Below are 18,132 nucleotides of genomic sequence, written 5' to 3'. Positions count from 1 at the left end.
TGTATATGATATACAGATAATATTTTTTATGTCCAACAATCAAGTTAATCCTTTTGTATAGTGCAAACCTAGAATCCAAATTAGATGGAACTTACACCTGTAGTCATAAACATATCTTGGAGAACTACCGCTAAGCATTTTGCTTGGCATGCTAGCAATTCTGTCAGCTCACTGCTTTTTGGTGATAATGAAATGATAGACACAAGGCCTAAAATTTGGCTGGAGGGGGCTATTTGATTACATCAACCCCAGTGCTCAACTGGTACTTATTTTATGGACCCCAAAAAGATGAAAGGCAAGGTTGAACTCAAAACATAAAGACAGATGAAATACTACTAAGCATTTTGCCTGGCATGCTAAGGATTCTACTAGCTCACCACCTTATATGAAGGAGTACTAAAATGTTCCTAGCTTTGGGTAAAAGAATATACGGGGGGGATCAGTTGTGATTTTATTCAACCTATTTCCCTCTCAGGTTCACACACTTGTTGCAGCAGCCCTTCAGTTTTTCGAAGCCTTGTAAAAGAACTCAGAAGGTTCTTCTCTAGGAACTTTCCATCACTCCCTTGTAACTATTAATTAATTACTAATAGTTAATGACCGTCCAACCCATGCTAGCATGGAAAGTGGATGTTAAACGATGATGATGATGAAGGTAAAAGGCTTGGAATTTCAAGGGAAAGGATCTAGTTAACATCAACCCCAGTACTTGACCGGTACTGTATTTTATCAACCATCAACCTGGAAGGGATGGAAAGTGAAGTTGACCTCAGCACAATTTGAACTCAGAAGAGCCAGGAGAAATACTATCAGGCTTACTACCCGACACCCTAATGATTCTGCTATTAATTCTTTCTACTATAAGCCCAAAACTAGCAGTTTTGAGGGGAGGGTGTCATCAATTACATCAACCCCAATAATTGACAGGTACTTTATTGCAGCAACCCTAAGAATAATGAAAGGCATTAAGGGCCAGAAGAAATATCACATGGCATTTATTTCAACACATTAACAATTCTGCTATTTTTTTAACAATTTCTGATATAAACATGATGCCAGAAATTTAGCAAATGATTGAGGAGTTAATCCAGTGTTTTCGATAGGGAGGGGGCCAAGTGAAAGAAAGAATGAGTGATAGAGGAAGGAAGACAAAAAGGACTGGAGCTTACTTGAGATGTTTTTGTTTTTTAAATACTTATTTCTTACATCAACCTAACATTATTGTTTTATGTAGTGTGAGAGAGAGAGAGACATATAGAAAGGAAAATAAGAGTGCATTTCTGTGGAAAATGACAGAATTGGATTTCATTTGTTCTCAGTGGAGGTGAGGGAAGAGGAGGGGTTCTAATTGAAATGCTGTGAAATATATTTCATTCCCCTTCTCTCCAGCATCATCATCGTTTAACGTCCCTGTTCCATGCTGGCATGGGTTGGACGGTTTGACAGGAGCTGCCTGGACTCCATGTCCATTTTGGCATGGTTTCTACAGCTTGATGCCCTTACTAATGCCAACCATTTTATAAAGTGTAGTGGGTGCTTTTACCCAACACTGGCACAGGTTCTTTTATGCGGCACCAGCACCCATGAGCCCGCAAGATTAGGAACACTCAGATGAAGAGAGATGCAGGGGACATGCCTGTACTATTTTCCCTGTCTTTTTTTGTTGTTTCATTTCTAAATGTTGAATTGTCCAATGATGCTCCATCGATTACACCACCTCCACCACCATACTCTTTCTTCAAGTGCCCTCTCCCTGCCCAGTGATGCTGGTGCACTGACTATCCTCTTGTTTCCAGACAATAAGCTTGTCCTTTTCCTGATGGCAAGTAAGCATTGGAGTATTTTTGAATCTTGTGATTATCTCCCCATCTCAGGTAGGGCTGGTCTTAATTGCTCTTTGGTAATTATGATACATTACTCTGGTTGTGGAGGTAATTTTAATATATCAACCATATACATCTAACCACATACTGATTGGTAAAAACACAGTTCATAAGATTCACCTTGCTGGAGCCCATTGGAGAGTATTTAAAGGATAAATCTAACCATTTTTACAACAGTTGTCAGTTGTAGAACATGACTGTCACCACATAAACCTGATGATTGCATAACACATGAAAGTACTAGTTTATTTCAATATTGTATAAAAGTAAAATTGTAAAAATTGCAATTAATAAAACATGAAAACCAGACTAAGTTGGAATTTCATTGATTAACCCTTTCGTTACCATATTTGAGATGCTCTGTGTTCCTTTCAATTACTTTAAATACAACAAAGAATTTAGTAAAATAACTTAGTTATCATTCTGCTAGTGTTAGGAATATAAATTGTGATTAAGGTTTGGTGGAAGATTTTATTTCAGAACTTATGAAAACAAGACATTTGTACTCAGAGCTAGAGCTGGTTTCAGCCAGGTTGGTAATGAAAGGGATAAAATATATACAGACACTCTAAACAACAGGTGTATAGACCATTGTCTGTATTATAGTGCATTGTTGTACCATTCAAAACTTTTTATTCTTCATCAATTCAAGATATTTCCAAAATTCTTGAAATTCTTCTGAGTGATATTTGGATTTGTCAAACATGAAGGATTACCTTGGATGTTAATTCTACTTGAATAAATTGGTATCTGTTTGTTTGACTTAGTTAACTTTATCTGCCTGGATTTATTCATCTATTAATCTCTTTCACTTCTTTTTATATATATATATAAAACTCAACTTGTGTTTCTGTGTGTTTAACTTCCCGGCACATCTCCTAGACAACAAATCGTAGAACCACCAAAAATGGATCACTTAAAGTTTAGGCGAATGAAAATTGAACTGCACTATTTCTGTTCTGAAATTCATCTCGCAAGTGCAAAAATCGATGTGTTTGTTTAGGCCTTATCCCATGCATTGAATAGTGAACTTTATTCAGTCAGCTGTTTGACGTGAACTGTGTTCACCACACGTAAATTGCATGAAAAATAAAAAATCACGATATAAAAATGAATCGCCATAAACATTGTAGAAATTCAGCAAAGAAATGAATTTTCGGGATGTAGCCTGGAGGGTTTTTTCCGTATTAATCGTTTGGACTTTGTGAACACATACCAATTGTTTTCATAACATTTTTAATGCTTTGAATTAAATGTGACCATTTTGCGTTGAGTCTGCAGTTTGAATCACTTTAACCAAATTTTAGCAGGCCGGATTTTTGATCATCACGATACATCGCCAGCAACTCCCTGAAACTCTCCCCTGAAATCCCCGTTGAGAAATACTGATCTAAAAGAATAATTCAACAATGCAATTATTTGATCAACAAAAATTTATGAAACACTTATACGTACTTCCTATTGAGGAAATGGGAACACATAAGCGCAAAAATAGAGGGCATTAAATGCTTGATTTTAAAACCAAAATTGAATTCTGATTGAACTTCATCCAAGTTTAGCATAATTCGCGCGTGCATAGAACGCACGAGCGCACATTGTGTAAGAAAGTATTGATTTTGCACTCACAGATTAATCGATTTTCCTCAGTGCGATTAATAGTCACACAAAGCCAGGCAATACTGCTAGTATATATATATATATATATATATATGTATTACATGGAAAAATGCAAGCAAGAGAAATAATATTCTTAAGATTATAAATCTGGAAAAGTTCAGGACAACTTATTACATCTGGTAAAGTACAGAACAAGAAAATTTTTACTTAAAATATTACAGCTAAGGATAAAATTTCAAATAAAATATTTAGATTTAGAAAATATTAGCTTTTATTCAAACTGAAAATTTTATTACAAGTTGTTACTTCTATTAAAAATTAAAAATAACTCAATTATTTCATCCTTAAGTACAACATTTTAAGTAAAAATTTTCTTGTTTTGTACTTTACCAAATGTAATAAGTTGTCCTGAACTTTTCCAAGTGTAATAACTTGTCCTGTAATTTTCCAGGTTTATAATCTTAAGAATATTATTTCTCTTGCTCGTATTTTCCCATGTAATCCATATTCTTTCCATGCTATGCTAATTAATAATGTGTCAAATGTGTCAATTAGTGGTATCGTTGATATTTTTTTCCTTACCTCAATGATGCCGGTGACATATATTAAAAGTCCCTTATAGAACTATATTCATGAAAAAGTATAGAACTATATTATCACCCTCAAATTTGAGAGACAAACACTCTTAACTTTTTTCTTTTAAAACTTCACTGCAGGAGATTGATACCATGAAATTCCTAGAATTGAGCCCTATCATTTAAGCTTTATCAAAATATAGTTTGCTTTTAAAATAAAAAATTTAAATATACTTAAATCCAATTTTTTATCTTCCTTATATTTTTTTTCATGACATTTTACCTCACAACCTTTTTGATACAAATTTTTGGTGCATGGAATCAAAACTATGAAATTCTTCGTGCTTTCTTCTATCATTGAAGCTAAGAGAAATATATTTTGCTTTTAAAATACGAAAGTTATTTAGATCTAAATTTGATTGGTGGCATTACTTACTCTCCTATCACTACAAACTTTGATGTAAACTTTTTCTACTGGACCAAATCTCAATTTTTTTAATGTCAAAATGTAGCTAGAGACCAGTCCTCTTCAAATGTGTTAACGGTTTTTCCATTTGCTTAAGAACTGAATTAGTGATAAGCTCTGAAAGATGCTGTGTGTGAGTAAATCGCAGCCTTAAGAATATTACTCAACTATTACCATAGTTGAATGATATGGTTCAAATGTATAGAAAACAAAAGACGGAGACATGTGACAGAACAACAAGCAGGTGTATTAGTTTGATGCTTGGGGAAAATGGAAAAATCTTTGTTATTTTGAACCTTTGCTCTTTGTTAGAAAGGAATGAGGAAAAAACAGAGAGAGCAAAAAAAAAAACGTGTTGGGATTAATGGTTCCACATGTTGAAATACACACACACACACACATGTTTGAATGTGCAAATAAAAGAAGTACTCAATACATGCAGTACATGTAATAGAGTTTATTTATTCACCTGAAGCTGATTATTTCTGATTTTTGATACTCAGAGTTTCTCACTACAGATTAATCTTTCAAGTGTAAAAAAAAAATTAAAAAAAACAAAAAAAAACAAACAAACAACATATTGACAAAATTCATTTGTCTATTCGTCACCTCAAGGAATGCCCATACCAAGTAACTCTGTCTGACCATGTTGTGAATTATCTGCTCCATACGTGCATGCATGGGGATGCATGTCTGTGTTCTTTCATTTAGTGGAAGTGTGTGAATGGAAATGTAAGCATGGGGCTTGGGTGTTGGGGAGAAGACAACAAGATGAGAAGGAATAGTCAAAAAACGACAATAAACCTTCACCTAGGCCAATAATAATAATAATAATAGTAATAATAATAATAATAATGATGATGATGATGATAATGATGATGATGATGATGGTGATGGAGATGATGATGATTATGATAATGGTTTCAAGTTTTGGCACAAGGCCAGCAAATTTGGAGGAGAGGTTAAGTAGATTACATTGACACTAGCTCTCAACTGGTCCTTATTTTATTGACCCAGAAAGGATGAAAGGATAAGTTGACTGCAGTGGAATTTGAACTCAGAACGTAAAGATGGACGAAATGCTGCTAAGCATTTTGCCAGGTCTGCTAACAATTCTGCCAGTTGACAGCTTTAATAATAATAATAATAATAATAATAATGATAATCCTTTCTACTATAGGCACAAGGCCTAAAATTTGGGGGTATGGGGAAACTGGTACTTATTTTAATGACCTCAAAAAGAAGGAGCGCAAAATTGGCCTCCGTGGAATTTGAACTCAGAACACAGCAACAGATGAAATACCACTATGCATTTCGCCTGGCATGCTAACCATTCTGCCAGCTAACAACCTTAATAATAATAATAATAATAATAATAATAATAATAATAATAATTCTTTCTACTGGAAGCATAAGGCCTCAAATTTTGGGGGAAGGGATTAAGTCGATTAGATCGAACCCAGTGCGTAACTGGTGCTTATTTAATCAACCCCAAAAGGATGAAAGGCAAAGTTGACTTCGGTGGAATTTGAACTCAGAACGTAGCAACAGATGAAATACCGCTAAGCATTTCGCCCGGCGTGCTAATGATTCTGCCAGTTAACAACCTTAATAATAATAATAATAATAATAATAATAAAAAATAATAATGGTTTCAAATTTTGGCACAAAGCCAGCAAGTTTTCAGTGAGATGAGGTTAGCTGATTACATCAATCTCACTACTTGACCGGTACTTTATTTCATTGACCCTGATAGGATGAGAGGCAAAGTTGGCCACAGCAGGACTTGAACACAGAATATAAAGAGCTGGAGCAAACAGCACAAAGTATTTTGTCCAATGTTCTAATGAATCTTCAATACCAATAATAATAATAATAACAACAACCTCTAATTTTGGCACAAGTCCAAGAAGCAGAAGAAATACCTCTAAGCATTTTGTTCAATGTTTTAATGATTTTGCCAACTTGCCACCTTAATAAATATTAATAATAACAATAATCCTTTCTACTAAATGCTAAGCATTTTGTCTGGCATACTAACAATTCTGCCAGCTCAGCACAATAATAATAATAATAATAATAATAATAATAGTCCTTTTCACTAAAGGCACAAGGCCTGAAATTTTGGGGGAGGGAGATAGTTGATTACACCAACCCCAGTGCGCAACTGGTACTTATTTCATCGACCCCGAAAGGATGAAAGGCAAAGTCGACTCCAGCAGAATTTGAACTTAGAACGTAGCGATGGATGAAATGCCACTAATTGTGCCAGCCCACTGCCTTAATAACGACAATAATAATAATGTGATGATGGTGGTGGTGGTGATGATGATGATGATATAGGCCTGAAATTATTAAAACTCTAAAAATCTTTTAAAATAAAAGGAGAAGTGGGGAGAGAGAGAGAGAGAGAGACAAAGAGAAGGGCCTGCCTATACTGAAGGGAGGAGATGTTTGGGGATGGATTGAATGAGTGGATGGGTGGATGGTTGAGTAAACTGTTGGTTGGTGTTGGGAAGGGAGTTGTTAGCAAAATGTCGCTCGTTTCTTGGAAGGAGGCGGCATTAATTCCTGGTCCCGGCTGCCGCCACCACCGCCACTGCCCATTGGTGGCATTGGCCTCTTCCGCTCCACAATGTCCAGAAGAATCTCTTTGGTAACAGGATGCCTGATGCTGTTACACACACCTAGAGAAACAGGCAGAAAGAGATGGATGAATAAGAGAGGAAGAAGAAAAAAAAACAGGGAAAGAAGAAAAAAAATTATGTATTTAGTATTTATGAGGGGTGGTGCAGCTGAAAAGTTCCTGGTTTGGGGTAAAAGAAAATGCAGGAGGGTCAGTTAATTATGATTTTATCCAACAGGAGTCGCTGTGTGGTAAGGAGCTTGTTTACCAACCACATGGTTCCGGGTTCAGTCCCACTGCGCGGCACCTTGGGCAAGTGTCTTCTACTATAGCCTCGGGCCGACCAAAGCCTTGTGAGTGGATTTGGTAGACAGAAACTGAAAGAAGCCCGTCGTATATATGTATATATATATATGCATGTGTGTGTTTGTGTGTCTGTGTTTGTTCCCCTAGCATTGCTTGACAACCGATGCTGGTGTGTTTATGTCCCTGTTACTTAGCGCTTCGGCAAAAGAGACCGATAGAATAAGTACTGGGCTTACAAAAGAATAAGTCCTGGGGTCGAGTTGCTCGATTAAAGGCAGTGCTCCAGCATGGCCGCAGTCAAATGACTGAAACAAGTAAAAGAGTAAAAGAGAGAGAGAATATTCCCCTTTCAGATTCACACACTTAGTGCAGCAGTCCTTCAGTTTTTCTAAGCCCTCTAAAAGAACTCAGAAGATTGGGGTCCAACCAGGCCTTTTGTGATACCCTTAAAGCCAGGAACTTTTCAGCATTCCCTTGTAAAAGAAATAAACAAAAAACGACCAACATTATATATAAAAATCACTTATAGGCAGAGCTCCAGAATGAGCTGCAGACTAGAAACTAAAACTGAAGAGAATAAAGAAACCCCACAATCACTGATGAAACAACAAAACTAAAGCCAACACTTACCCAAAGCTGTATCATAGCTATTGGGGAAAGATTTGTCAGTTCGTTGCCGTAGAAACTTCCAACAAGATTTTTCATCATCCCATGTACATTCAATAATTTTGTTATTGAGTTCTTTCATTTCTCTGTTCACCTGCATGAGAGAAAAAAAATATATAAAGAAAAAAATTTTTAATTTCTTGAATTCAAAGGCAGTGCTCCAGTATGGCCTTGGAATCACAATGGGTAAAACAAACAACTAAAGAACTAAGGAAAAAATATGAAAAAAAAAACATTGCTATTTGACATCAAATTTGCAAAAGATGAGTGTTAGCAGGTAGATGGAGACAAATAACAGTTTGGTTATCTTTTAATTACAATGTAGAGTGAGGAGTGGAGTGGTTTTATATATGAAGAGCTCACAAAAATAATACTAGCAATACCAACCTTCATTTCTGCAAATGGATTGTCTTGGTGTCCAACAAACAGGTAACCTTTTGTTTCGGGTAACATTCTGTAATGAGAAAGAATAATTATAACACAACAGCTCTGCCCTTAGTAACCAGACAACACAGTGTTTCTCAACTATATTTTGCCTAAGGACCCCTTTGATTCTTATTTTACTCAGATGGACCCTCATAGCCATTTGATGTTTAAAAAATCCTTTTATATTTTAATAAATATTATTAGGTATTGTACAAAAAAAAAAAAATTAAAATATCTTGTGTATTGTAGAAGTATAACCAATTTATTTCAATTAAATTTTAACAACGAAATTTTATGTGAACCCCCATTCTGGGGTTGGAGGAATCGGTGGAACAGCTGGCAAGGGTGAATGAAGTGTGGTGGTGTGGATATGTGTTGAGGAGGGGTGAGGATCATGTTCTGAGGAGTGTGCTTAACTGCAAAAGCAAGGTTGACCACAGAAAATGTGGAGGGGACAGGTGAAGGAGGAGATTGGTAGGGGTGGCTTGAGGAGGGAGGACGCCCAAAACTGGGTGAGATGGTGTGAGAGCAGTTGCTGTAAGAGTGAGGTAGATCTGGCTACCCGCTTTAACGGGGACAAACCTGGATTTAAAATATTGGAATTCATTATGAGCAAAGCAAAAAGGTGATTTTTAAAAAGACACTCCAAAAACAGGCATGCTGCTGTTCTTTGAAGGAAAGAAAATATAAAACTATAGAAAAAGAAAAACAAAAAAATGATATTAAAACACTTACCCTTGTTTTTCTACTTTACGAATATCAAGTCGGAAATCAACAGAATTCATGGTTGCTGGTTTCCATTTGAGAACATTGGGATTACGGCCACATACATATCTCTTGAAAGAGAAGAAAGATGAAAAAAGATAGTGGTTGTGGGGGATAAGATCAAGTGTGAAATCAAAATAAGTAAAAAAAGAATACCAGGCAGATGTTTGTTTTAATGATCATTTTCCAAGCAAGCAGGAGTCATGTGGCAGAGGGAAGGAGGGAAAGGGTATTTGATGCAGGGTCTTTCCTTCTGTTACCAACCTTTCATTGTTTCTCAAGTAAGTCCTCTGTGTGAAAAGTCTGGCTGCATACACGTTAGCATATGTCAGGTGCATACAATTGACAGCACAGTTAATTAAGATTTATTCAGTGAGTTCTATTCAACACATGTTTACACGTGGAATTAGCAGAATCATTATTAGATGAAGGCATTTTCAAAGTTTTGGCTGATGAAGTTGAAGTGAAAAACCCTACAACGAAGCATGAATTGCATGAAGCCGTCTTGCAGTCTTGGGAAGAGCTATCGGAGCAGAAAATTTGTGGATGTATTCAACATCAAACTTGTGTTCGGAGTCAAATAGTTGACTGTCGTGGTGGTAACAGATTTGTGTAATAAATTTTGTGTTTATTTTTGTTTCAGAATATATATTTTTTCGGATGCAGCCAGACTTTTCACACAGAGGGTAGAATTTTTTTTTTATTGTAAAGGAATTTCAAAGTGTAGAGCTTCTGGATGATTCATCATCATCATCATCATTTAACATCTGTTGTCCATACTGGCATAGGTTGGACAGTTTAACAAGAGATGGTACGCTGAGGGGCTGCACCAGACTCCAGCCTGATTTTGGCATGGTTTCTACGGCTGGATGCCCTTTCTAATGTCAATCATTGCAAGAGTGTAATGGTTGCTTTTACGTGCCACCAACATCTGCCAACAACGATTTCACTTGGCTTGATGGGTTTTCCACTCAAGCACAGCATATTGCCAAAGATCTTGGTCATTTGTCATTGCCTCCATGAGGCCCAACACTCAAAACGTGCTTTTTATGTGCCACTGACATGGCTGCTAGTTACACCACACCGGCATTGGCCACATTGCCTTCGTGAGGCCCAACGCTTGAAAAGTGCTTCTTATGTGTCACCAGAATGAGTACCATTTACATAACACCAGCATCGGTCATGACTATGATCTTACTTGGCTTGACAGGTTTTCTCGAGCATGGTATATTGCCAGGAAATATAATTGAAGGCAGCGAACTGGCAGAAATGTTAGCACGCCGGGCGAAATATATAGCTGTATTTCATCTGTCGTTATGTTCTGAGTTCAAATACCGCCGAGGTCGACTTTGCCTTTCATCCTTTCGGGGTCGATAAATTAAGTACCAGTTGCATACTGGGGTCGATGTAATCGACTTAATCCGTTTGTCTGTCCTTGTTTGTCCCCTCTGTGTTTAGCCCCTTGTGGGTAGTAAAGAAATAGGTATATTGCCAGGAATCTCTCTCTCACACACACACACACACAAATATATATAAGTATCATCATCATCAATGTCTTAACAATTCACTTTTCCATGCACGCATGGTTCAGGTGGAATTTGTTGAAGGTTTCCTATGGCTGGATACTCTTCCTGCTAGCAACTTTCACTTCTTTCCAAACAAAAGTAATATTTTGATATTTCTGCTTAGCCAGATTTGTTTTCATGGATGATTGAAAATGAATCACATCACTTGTATGATGCTCATTTTACAACAGTGATATCAGAACAAGGACACACATACACACACAATCATCATCATCATCATCATCGACTGCTCAATGACAGGCTTCTTTCAATTTCTATCTACCAAATACACTCATAAGGAATTGGTTGGCTTGGGGCTATAATAGAAGAAAGTTGCTTAAATTTGGTGCATAGACACTGAATGTGTGTGTGTGTGTGTGTGTGTGTGTGTATTGTAAAATATATGAGTTGTATGTTGTAAAAGGGTTGGCAACACAGCCCTAGAAAACTTGCCTAACCCATGAGAGAGTAGTAGTGTGATCGTGGTAGGAGTAATAGTACCTACCTCACCAGCTGGCTGGAAGATGAGGCCATCAACTTCATGGCTAACTTCACTTGTAAATTTACCATCCAGTAACTGAAAGAAAAATAGCATAAAATAAACAAAACTCACACATAACAATTAGCAACAATAATGAAGTAACATATACTGTATTTTCTGCATGTAAAGAACCCATTTTTTTTCAAAAAAATTACCCCCTAAAGTTACCCTGCACCTTATATACTGAAGGCCAGGCTTTAGGTAGACTTGGTTAGAGTTATTATTAACAATGGACAATATAGGTAACAGTGGAGGTTGGTGGTGATATTTGTTAGTGCTAAGGTAAGTATTATAATAATAATAATAATAATAATAATGAAATTTTTGTATACAGTGCTCAGGTGCACCACAACTTGTCAGAAAGTGCGTATAAGGTGTATGCAGTAATGTAAAAATGTCTGGAAAGCAAACAATGTATGAGTCAGATACAAGCTTGTGTGTGTATGGAGGGGAGAAAATGAGGTGTAGTGTTGTCGAATCTCAGAAAGCATGGAAGTTTTGAAGGATGCAGTGCTCCGACAACTAACAACTGATGCCGGCAGTTTGTTCCAGGCTTCAGCAACTCTCAGCGTGAAAAAATGTTTCCTAAAGTCATGGGAGCTGTGCTGTTTTCTGACTTTGTAAATATGTCCACGGGTGTTACATGGGTGGAGTTTGAAAAGGTGCTCAGAGTTATTGTTTGTAAGATGGTTAATAATTTTATGGGTGTCTGCCAAGTCAGCTGCCAGACATCGGAGTTTCAATGTGTCCATGCCCAGGTAAATTAGTCTGCCATAAATAGCTTACCAAAGGGTGTCAGTCTAAATTTTCATGGTTCCTATACATGAAAATGTGAGACATGGGGATTTGGGATAAACTGCAGTTTTTTTTTAGTCATAGATTAGGCCTACCAAAACTGGGGTGAGCTTGTGTGCCTTATATGACCAGAAATACAGTATATAAAGTTAACAACTAGCTATTTTTGTTCTAGCTTCTCTCCCCAAGTAACATTTACATAACATTAGCAGCAAGTGGTTATTATTTTTTAGCTTTTCAGCCAAGGTAGAATTTATACAGGGTTAACAACTACAGTTCTATATTTAAGAGATGAGGAATTATGTACATTATATACATTTGACGGATATTTGTCCTCATCTTGTTTGTTGTTAACACAACATTTCAGCTGATATACCCTCCAGCCTTCTTCAGGTGTCTTGGGGAAATTTCGAACCTGCGTTCTCATTCCTAAGGTATTTTTTGATGTTGTTGTTGATCATCATTATCATCATCATCATTGTTTAGTGTCTGCTTTCCATGCTAGCATGGGTTGGACGGTTCAACTAGGGTCTGGGAAGCCAGAAGGCTGCACCAGGCCCAGTCTGATCTGGCAATGTTTCTACAGCTGGATGCCCTTCCTAACGCCAACCACTCCATGAGTGTAGTGGGTGATTTTTACGTGCCACCGGCACAGAAGATATTATTAGTTGATATTATTATTATTATTGTTCAGGTCACTGCTTGGAATTGAACTTGGAATCTTGGGGTTAGTAGCCCATGCTCTTAACCACTATGCCATATGTCCGTGGGCATATTACCCCAAGACACCTGAAGAAGGCTGGAGGGTATATCAGCCAAAATGCTGTGTTAACAACAAACAAGATGAGGACGACTATCCATAAAATGTAAATAATGTAGGTTAACAACTAGTTGTTAATAAAGCCAAACCGCTGATCCTCTATGAGGTCACTTGACTTGCCAGAAATAGCAACCAAATCTCCTGCAAACTGAAACTCACTGACTCACTAAAGGACACACTAGATAATGTGGTCATGGCTGGAATGCCTATCATAGGTGAAAGTTGACATGGAATAAGCAGCAACTACAAGTGTTGATATATTCAACGAGGGAGTCTCAATAGTAACTTGACCTGCTAGAAATAACAGCCAAATTTCCCTAAAATCATCCCCTACCCAACCCCATCTTAGAAAATATATTCTTGGGTTCCCTGTACATAGCATAATGATGGGATGGTTACGGCTGTAATGTCTTTGATCATAAGTCAGCTCAATCAGAGTTGAACCTGTGACAAAAGAATAACAACAAAGGTTAACAGATCCGTTGAGGTAGTTACTATGTGGTTGCTGAACTTGCTAGAAATAGCAGCTAAATCTCCTTCATGTCACACCAACTGTTTTAAAAAATGGAAAAAAAAAAGGATACATCACATAATGTAGTCCTAAATATACAAAAAGATGGCTGAAATATTTTTGATCTAAAGAAAGGTAAATGGAAGTGCAAGGGTTGTCTTGTTGTGCACCTTTCTTGAGATGCTGATATCCCAGAAATCTTTAGCTCGTACGCTGAACGGTTCTTTAGTTTTGTCGAGAAGCCCCTCAATCATCCGTGAATGTCTTGGTTCAATAATCTCCTTCTTGATACACAGAAGCCGGCGCTCAAAGTCGGTGCCGCCAACATCTTTACCCTGAAATAAAACAGATAAAAAATAAATAAATAAATAAATAATCACCATCACCACCATTGCCACAATCATAACCACAACAACAACTACTAGCTGCTACCACCACCACCACCACCACCACCATACTATTATAAGTTATTCTCATCAACATAGGCACAGGTATAACTGAGTAGTAAGAGGCTTGTTTCCCAGCTGCATAGTTCTGGGTTCAGTCCCAGTGTGAGGCACCTTGTGCAAGTTGTCTTCTACTATAGTTTTGGGCTGACGAAAACCTCCTGAGTGGATTTGGTGGATGGAAATTAAAAAGAGCCCATTGTATATGTGTGTGTGTGTGTGTATACTCCTGTCATGACATCACGTGATGCTTGCAAACGAGCATCATTGTCTTACAAGTGATGTTTATATCTGCTCTTCTATAGAGAACATGCCTGGCCATGGAGCTAATCTGACCTTGCTGGGAAACAGGTGAAGGCTGGCTCAGGAAGAGATCTGGTTGCCTTATAAAATCTGCCTTGACAAATTCCGTCTGAACCATGCAAGCATGGAAAAGTGAACATTAAAACAATGATGATGATAATGGTACGTGCAGACATCCACCACCACCACCATCACCACAAGTACCTATTTCTTTACTACCCACAAGGGGCTAAACACAGAGGGGACAAACAAGGACAGACAAACGGATTAAGTCGATTACATCGACCCCAGTGCGTAACTGGTACTTAATTTATCGACCCCGAAAGGATGAAAGGCAAAGTCGACCTCGGCGGAATTTGAACTCAGAACGCAACGGCAGGCAAAATACCGTTAAGCATTTCGCCCTGCACGCTAACGTTTCTGCCAGCTCGCCGCCTTGTACCACAAGTAACATCACTCCATCAGCTGCACCAGTTTGTAACTGACCCCTGCCCACACTGAACTAACCCATTTGATACTAACTTGCCCAATACTGCCCCTGGTTCTATGATACAAACTTCCTGTTTTAAAATTTTCTAAATTAAAACCTGCCATCAAATTTTCACATTAATTTCAGTTCCAAACATCAACTTAATCATGTAAAAGTTATTTAATTAAATACTTCGTTACAATGTGTAACAAAATTTCTTTTGTCTCTGGTCAGTAAGTGTTATTTCCTATTTGCTTCTATCTAGAAATCAAAGGAAATGACTACTATTCCCTTCAAACTTTGCTTTTTGAAACTGACCTATTTTCCATAACATTTCAGACAGATTCAGTGCTGAGTTGCCGAAGCAAGAATATCATTATAGCAAATATTCTGCTCAATACCACAGATTTGCTTATCAGGTGCTTGACCTTAACCACTGGGGCATGTCCCTTAGTGGCTGACAATATGTGCATTTCTGATCATGAGCAAGAGTACTGGGGGAGCATCACAGCCATGTGTTGAGAGGGAATTTGAATAAATGTAACAAAAAGAAAAATTTTAAAGAAATATTAGCCATTTTTCACACTTTCTAGGGGTAGGCAAATAGGAAATAACAGTCGTTACTCAAGGAGAAAAATTGTGTTACACAGAGTTATTTTCAAAATTAATTGAAGTAAAAGCAGTGTCTATCAACAGAAATATGGCAACAAAAGGGTCAATCCAGGGAGCTAGAAATAAGAACCAATGCTAAGAGAAACAAGTTGGTTGTGGTTCAAATGACTTTAATTAAGACTAATCTGGGCTACAAGAAGGGGTGAGATACAACCAGGATACTTATCTGGGGTCTAGAGAAATAAGGAGAAACAAGTGAATATTTGAAGGGATCTTATAGCCACTAAGGCCCCACCAACCCACTCCAGAGCCTAGGAACTAGAAATAAGTTTTGTTTTTATTGCTTTGCTTGGCAAAATTTCTTTTGAAGGTTCTGGGTGGGGCTGAAGGAAGGAGGATGGGGTTAATATACAAGACAATGTACCTTACCATAAATTTGACGATATCATAGACTAAATATCTTGGTACCACTTTATCGTTGACTTTGTCAAGGATCATCTCCTGAAAAGATAGAGTTAATCATCATCATCATCATCGTTATCATAATCATCACCACCACCACCACCATTAACTATTATCATCATCATAACAATCATTATTGTTATCCACACCAAAATAAAACATCACTGATCAAATACTAGGATTGGTGGTGGCAGCGAGTGGGGGGGGGGGTATCACACCCCCTTCATCTCCCCCCCCCCCCCACAAAGTTGTTAGCTTTGTGCCTCTGTAAGAAAATATCTACACTACCACCACTACCATCAGCATCATCATCACCCACCACCATTGCTGCCATCTCCACTACTAGTACTATGAATACCACCATTGCAGTGGCAGCAAGGATGATAATAATAATAGTAGTAGTAGTAGTAGTGGAGCTGGTGGAAATAGTGGTGGGTGGGTGATGATGCTGATGGTAGTAGTTTGAGGATGATGGTGGTGGTGGTAGTGCAGATAGTTTCTTACCACCGAGTAGGCTGAAGCAATGTAAAACAAGGTGCCTGGCTCAAGTACATGACATGCTGCTCAGCTGAGGAATAAAATCAAGGAACTTATGAGGTGGTATTAAAAAGTTCCTGGGACTAGTTCTGTAGTGTGCCAACAGATGGCAGTGCACAGTGAGAACTAGTAGTGACCATCATGAGGCAGTGTGATGAGTGATGTCGCTGTAAATACTTAGTAAGTTGTGAAATTTGTGTTTTTGTGACCATGCATATGCTGTAGTCTGTGATTTTGTCATGGACAATAACAAAGAACCAATGTGAAATTTTGAGTTAAACTTGGGAAGTCTGCTACAGAGACATTGAGCATCATCATCATCGTTTAATGTCCGTTCTCCATGCTAGCATGCGTTGGACGGTTCAACTGGGGTCTGGGAAGCCAGTAGGCTGCGCCAGGCCCAGTCTGATCTGGCAGTGTTTCTACAGCTTGATGCCCTTCCCAATGCCAACCACTCCGTGAGTGTAGTGGGTGCTTTTTACGTGCCACCTGCACAGGTGCGAGACGAGGCAGGCAAACGGCCACGATCGGATGGTGCTTTTTACGTGCCACCGGTACGGAGGCCAGTCGGAATGGTTTGACAAACTTACAGTGACAAGGCAATGGGTCATATACAATGTTTCGAGTTGCACAGGTGCTTCAAAAGCAGAAGAATGTTCCTGAAAGACGAGGAGTGATCTGATTTACCTGTCACAAGTGTCACCCCTGGAAATGTGGTATTGTGCATTGAGAATTCGTCCTCCAGGGGGGGGGGCAGACTCCCAATCAAGAATTCTATTGCAACGTTTTGAAGCGTTTGAGAGAGGATATTCGGCAAAAGCAACTGGGTCTTTCCTCACTCATGAGTTTTTCGCCAAAACCAACACAGTACCGGTTCCGTACTTGCCCTATTTGCCAGATTTAGCACTTGTAGACTTCCATCTCTTCCCCAAAATGAAAATGCAGCTCAAAGGTCGGTGTTTTGACACCGTTGTCGAGATCCAGAGAGAATTGCAGAAAGTCTTCAGTTCGCTTACAGAAATCGACTTCTAGGCTGGATTCCAAAAGTGGTAGGAATGCTGGGACCAGTGTATTGTTGCGCAAGGTGACTATTTTAAAGGAAATGATGTTAAAACTTAGGTAAATAAGTTACTTTTATTAAACATAACTGGTCCTGGAACCTTTTGATACCACCTCATATGAGTGTAAACTCAACAATCTAACCACTGGGCCATGCAGCGTCACACCTGACTAAATATATAGCATGGAAACTATTGAGTCTTTTGTCCTGAGACTGACATATTTACAACAAAATGGAAAGGAAGATTGACATATAAAGATGTACTAATAAAGCTACTTTGTATCACACATGTAGGAAACAGTAATTTATTCACTTACACCATCTAGAAGAGTTTCTGTGAGATGTTCTGATGGAATCTTCCGGGATGGGAACAATAAATTGGGTACATGGAACACAGCGTTGTCACGGTCGATCATGTAGACGTTGTCAGGGCCATTTATTAGGGCCATGTACCTGAAATTAGAGATGATGGTCACACAAGTGAATATAAACTTCCTTTTACCCCAGTCATTAGGCTGCAGTGATGCTGGGACACCACCTTGAGGAATTTTAGTACTTTTTTTTTGTTTTTATGCCTGGTACTTATTCTATCAGTCTCTTTTGCCGATCTGGTTGTCAAGTGGTGGTGGCGGTGGGGATTAACACAGACACAAACACACACACACATCCATATACATAAAT

The 18,132-nt window shown here is 38.1% G+C and overlaps 1 protein-coding gene across 1 annotated transcript in view; it reads right to left on the bottom strand.

The window, feature by feature from the left end:
* Positions 1-6,843: 6,843 nt before the first annotated feature.
* LOC115223445 (mRNA-capping enzyme) overlaps positions 6,844-18,132 on the bottom strand; it is a 42,975-nt gene continuing 31,686 nt past the window's right edge. The window contains exons 12-19 of the mRNA XM_029794001.2: positions 17,769-17,904; positions 15,822-15,893; positions 13,733-13,897; positions 11,401-11,472; positions 9,301-9,401; positions 8,527-8,593; positions 8,104-8,233; positions 6,844-7,228 (exon numbers count right to left, since the gene is read on the bottom strand). Of these exons, the coding sequence (XP_029649861.1) occupies positions 7,068-7,228; positions 8,104-8,233; positions 8,527-8,593; positions 9,301-9,401; positions 11,401-11,472; positions 13,733-13,897; positions 15,822-15,893; positions 17,769-17,904 (904 nt within the window). The 3' untranslated portion in view covers positions 6,844-7,067. The remainder of the gene's footprint in view (positions 7,229-8,103; positions 8,234-8,526; positions 8,594-9,300; positions 9,402-11,400; positions 11,473-13,732; positions 13,898-15,821; positions 15,894-17,768; positions 17,905-18,132) is intronic.

Source organism: Octopus sinensis, linkage group LG23 (genome assembly GCF_006345805.1).
Source record: "Octopus sinensis linkage group LG23, ASM634580v1, whole genome shotgun sequence".
Classification (NCBI taxonomy): Eukaryota; Metazoa; Mollusca; class Cephalopoda; order Octopoda; family Octopodidae; genus Octopus; species Octopus sinensis.
Note: the sequence above shows the minus strand (reverse complement) of the source record. Positions and strands in the feature narration are given on the sequence as shown.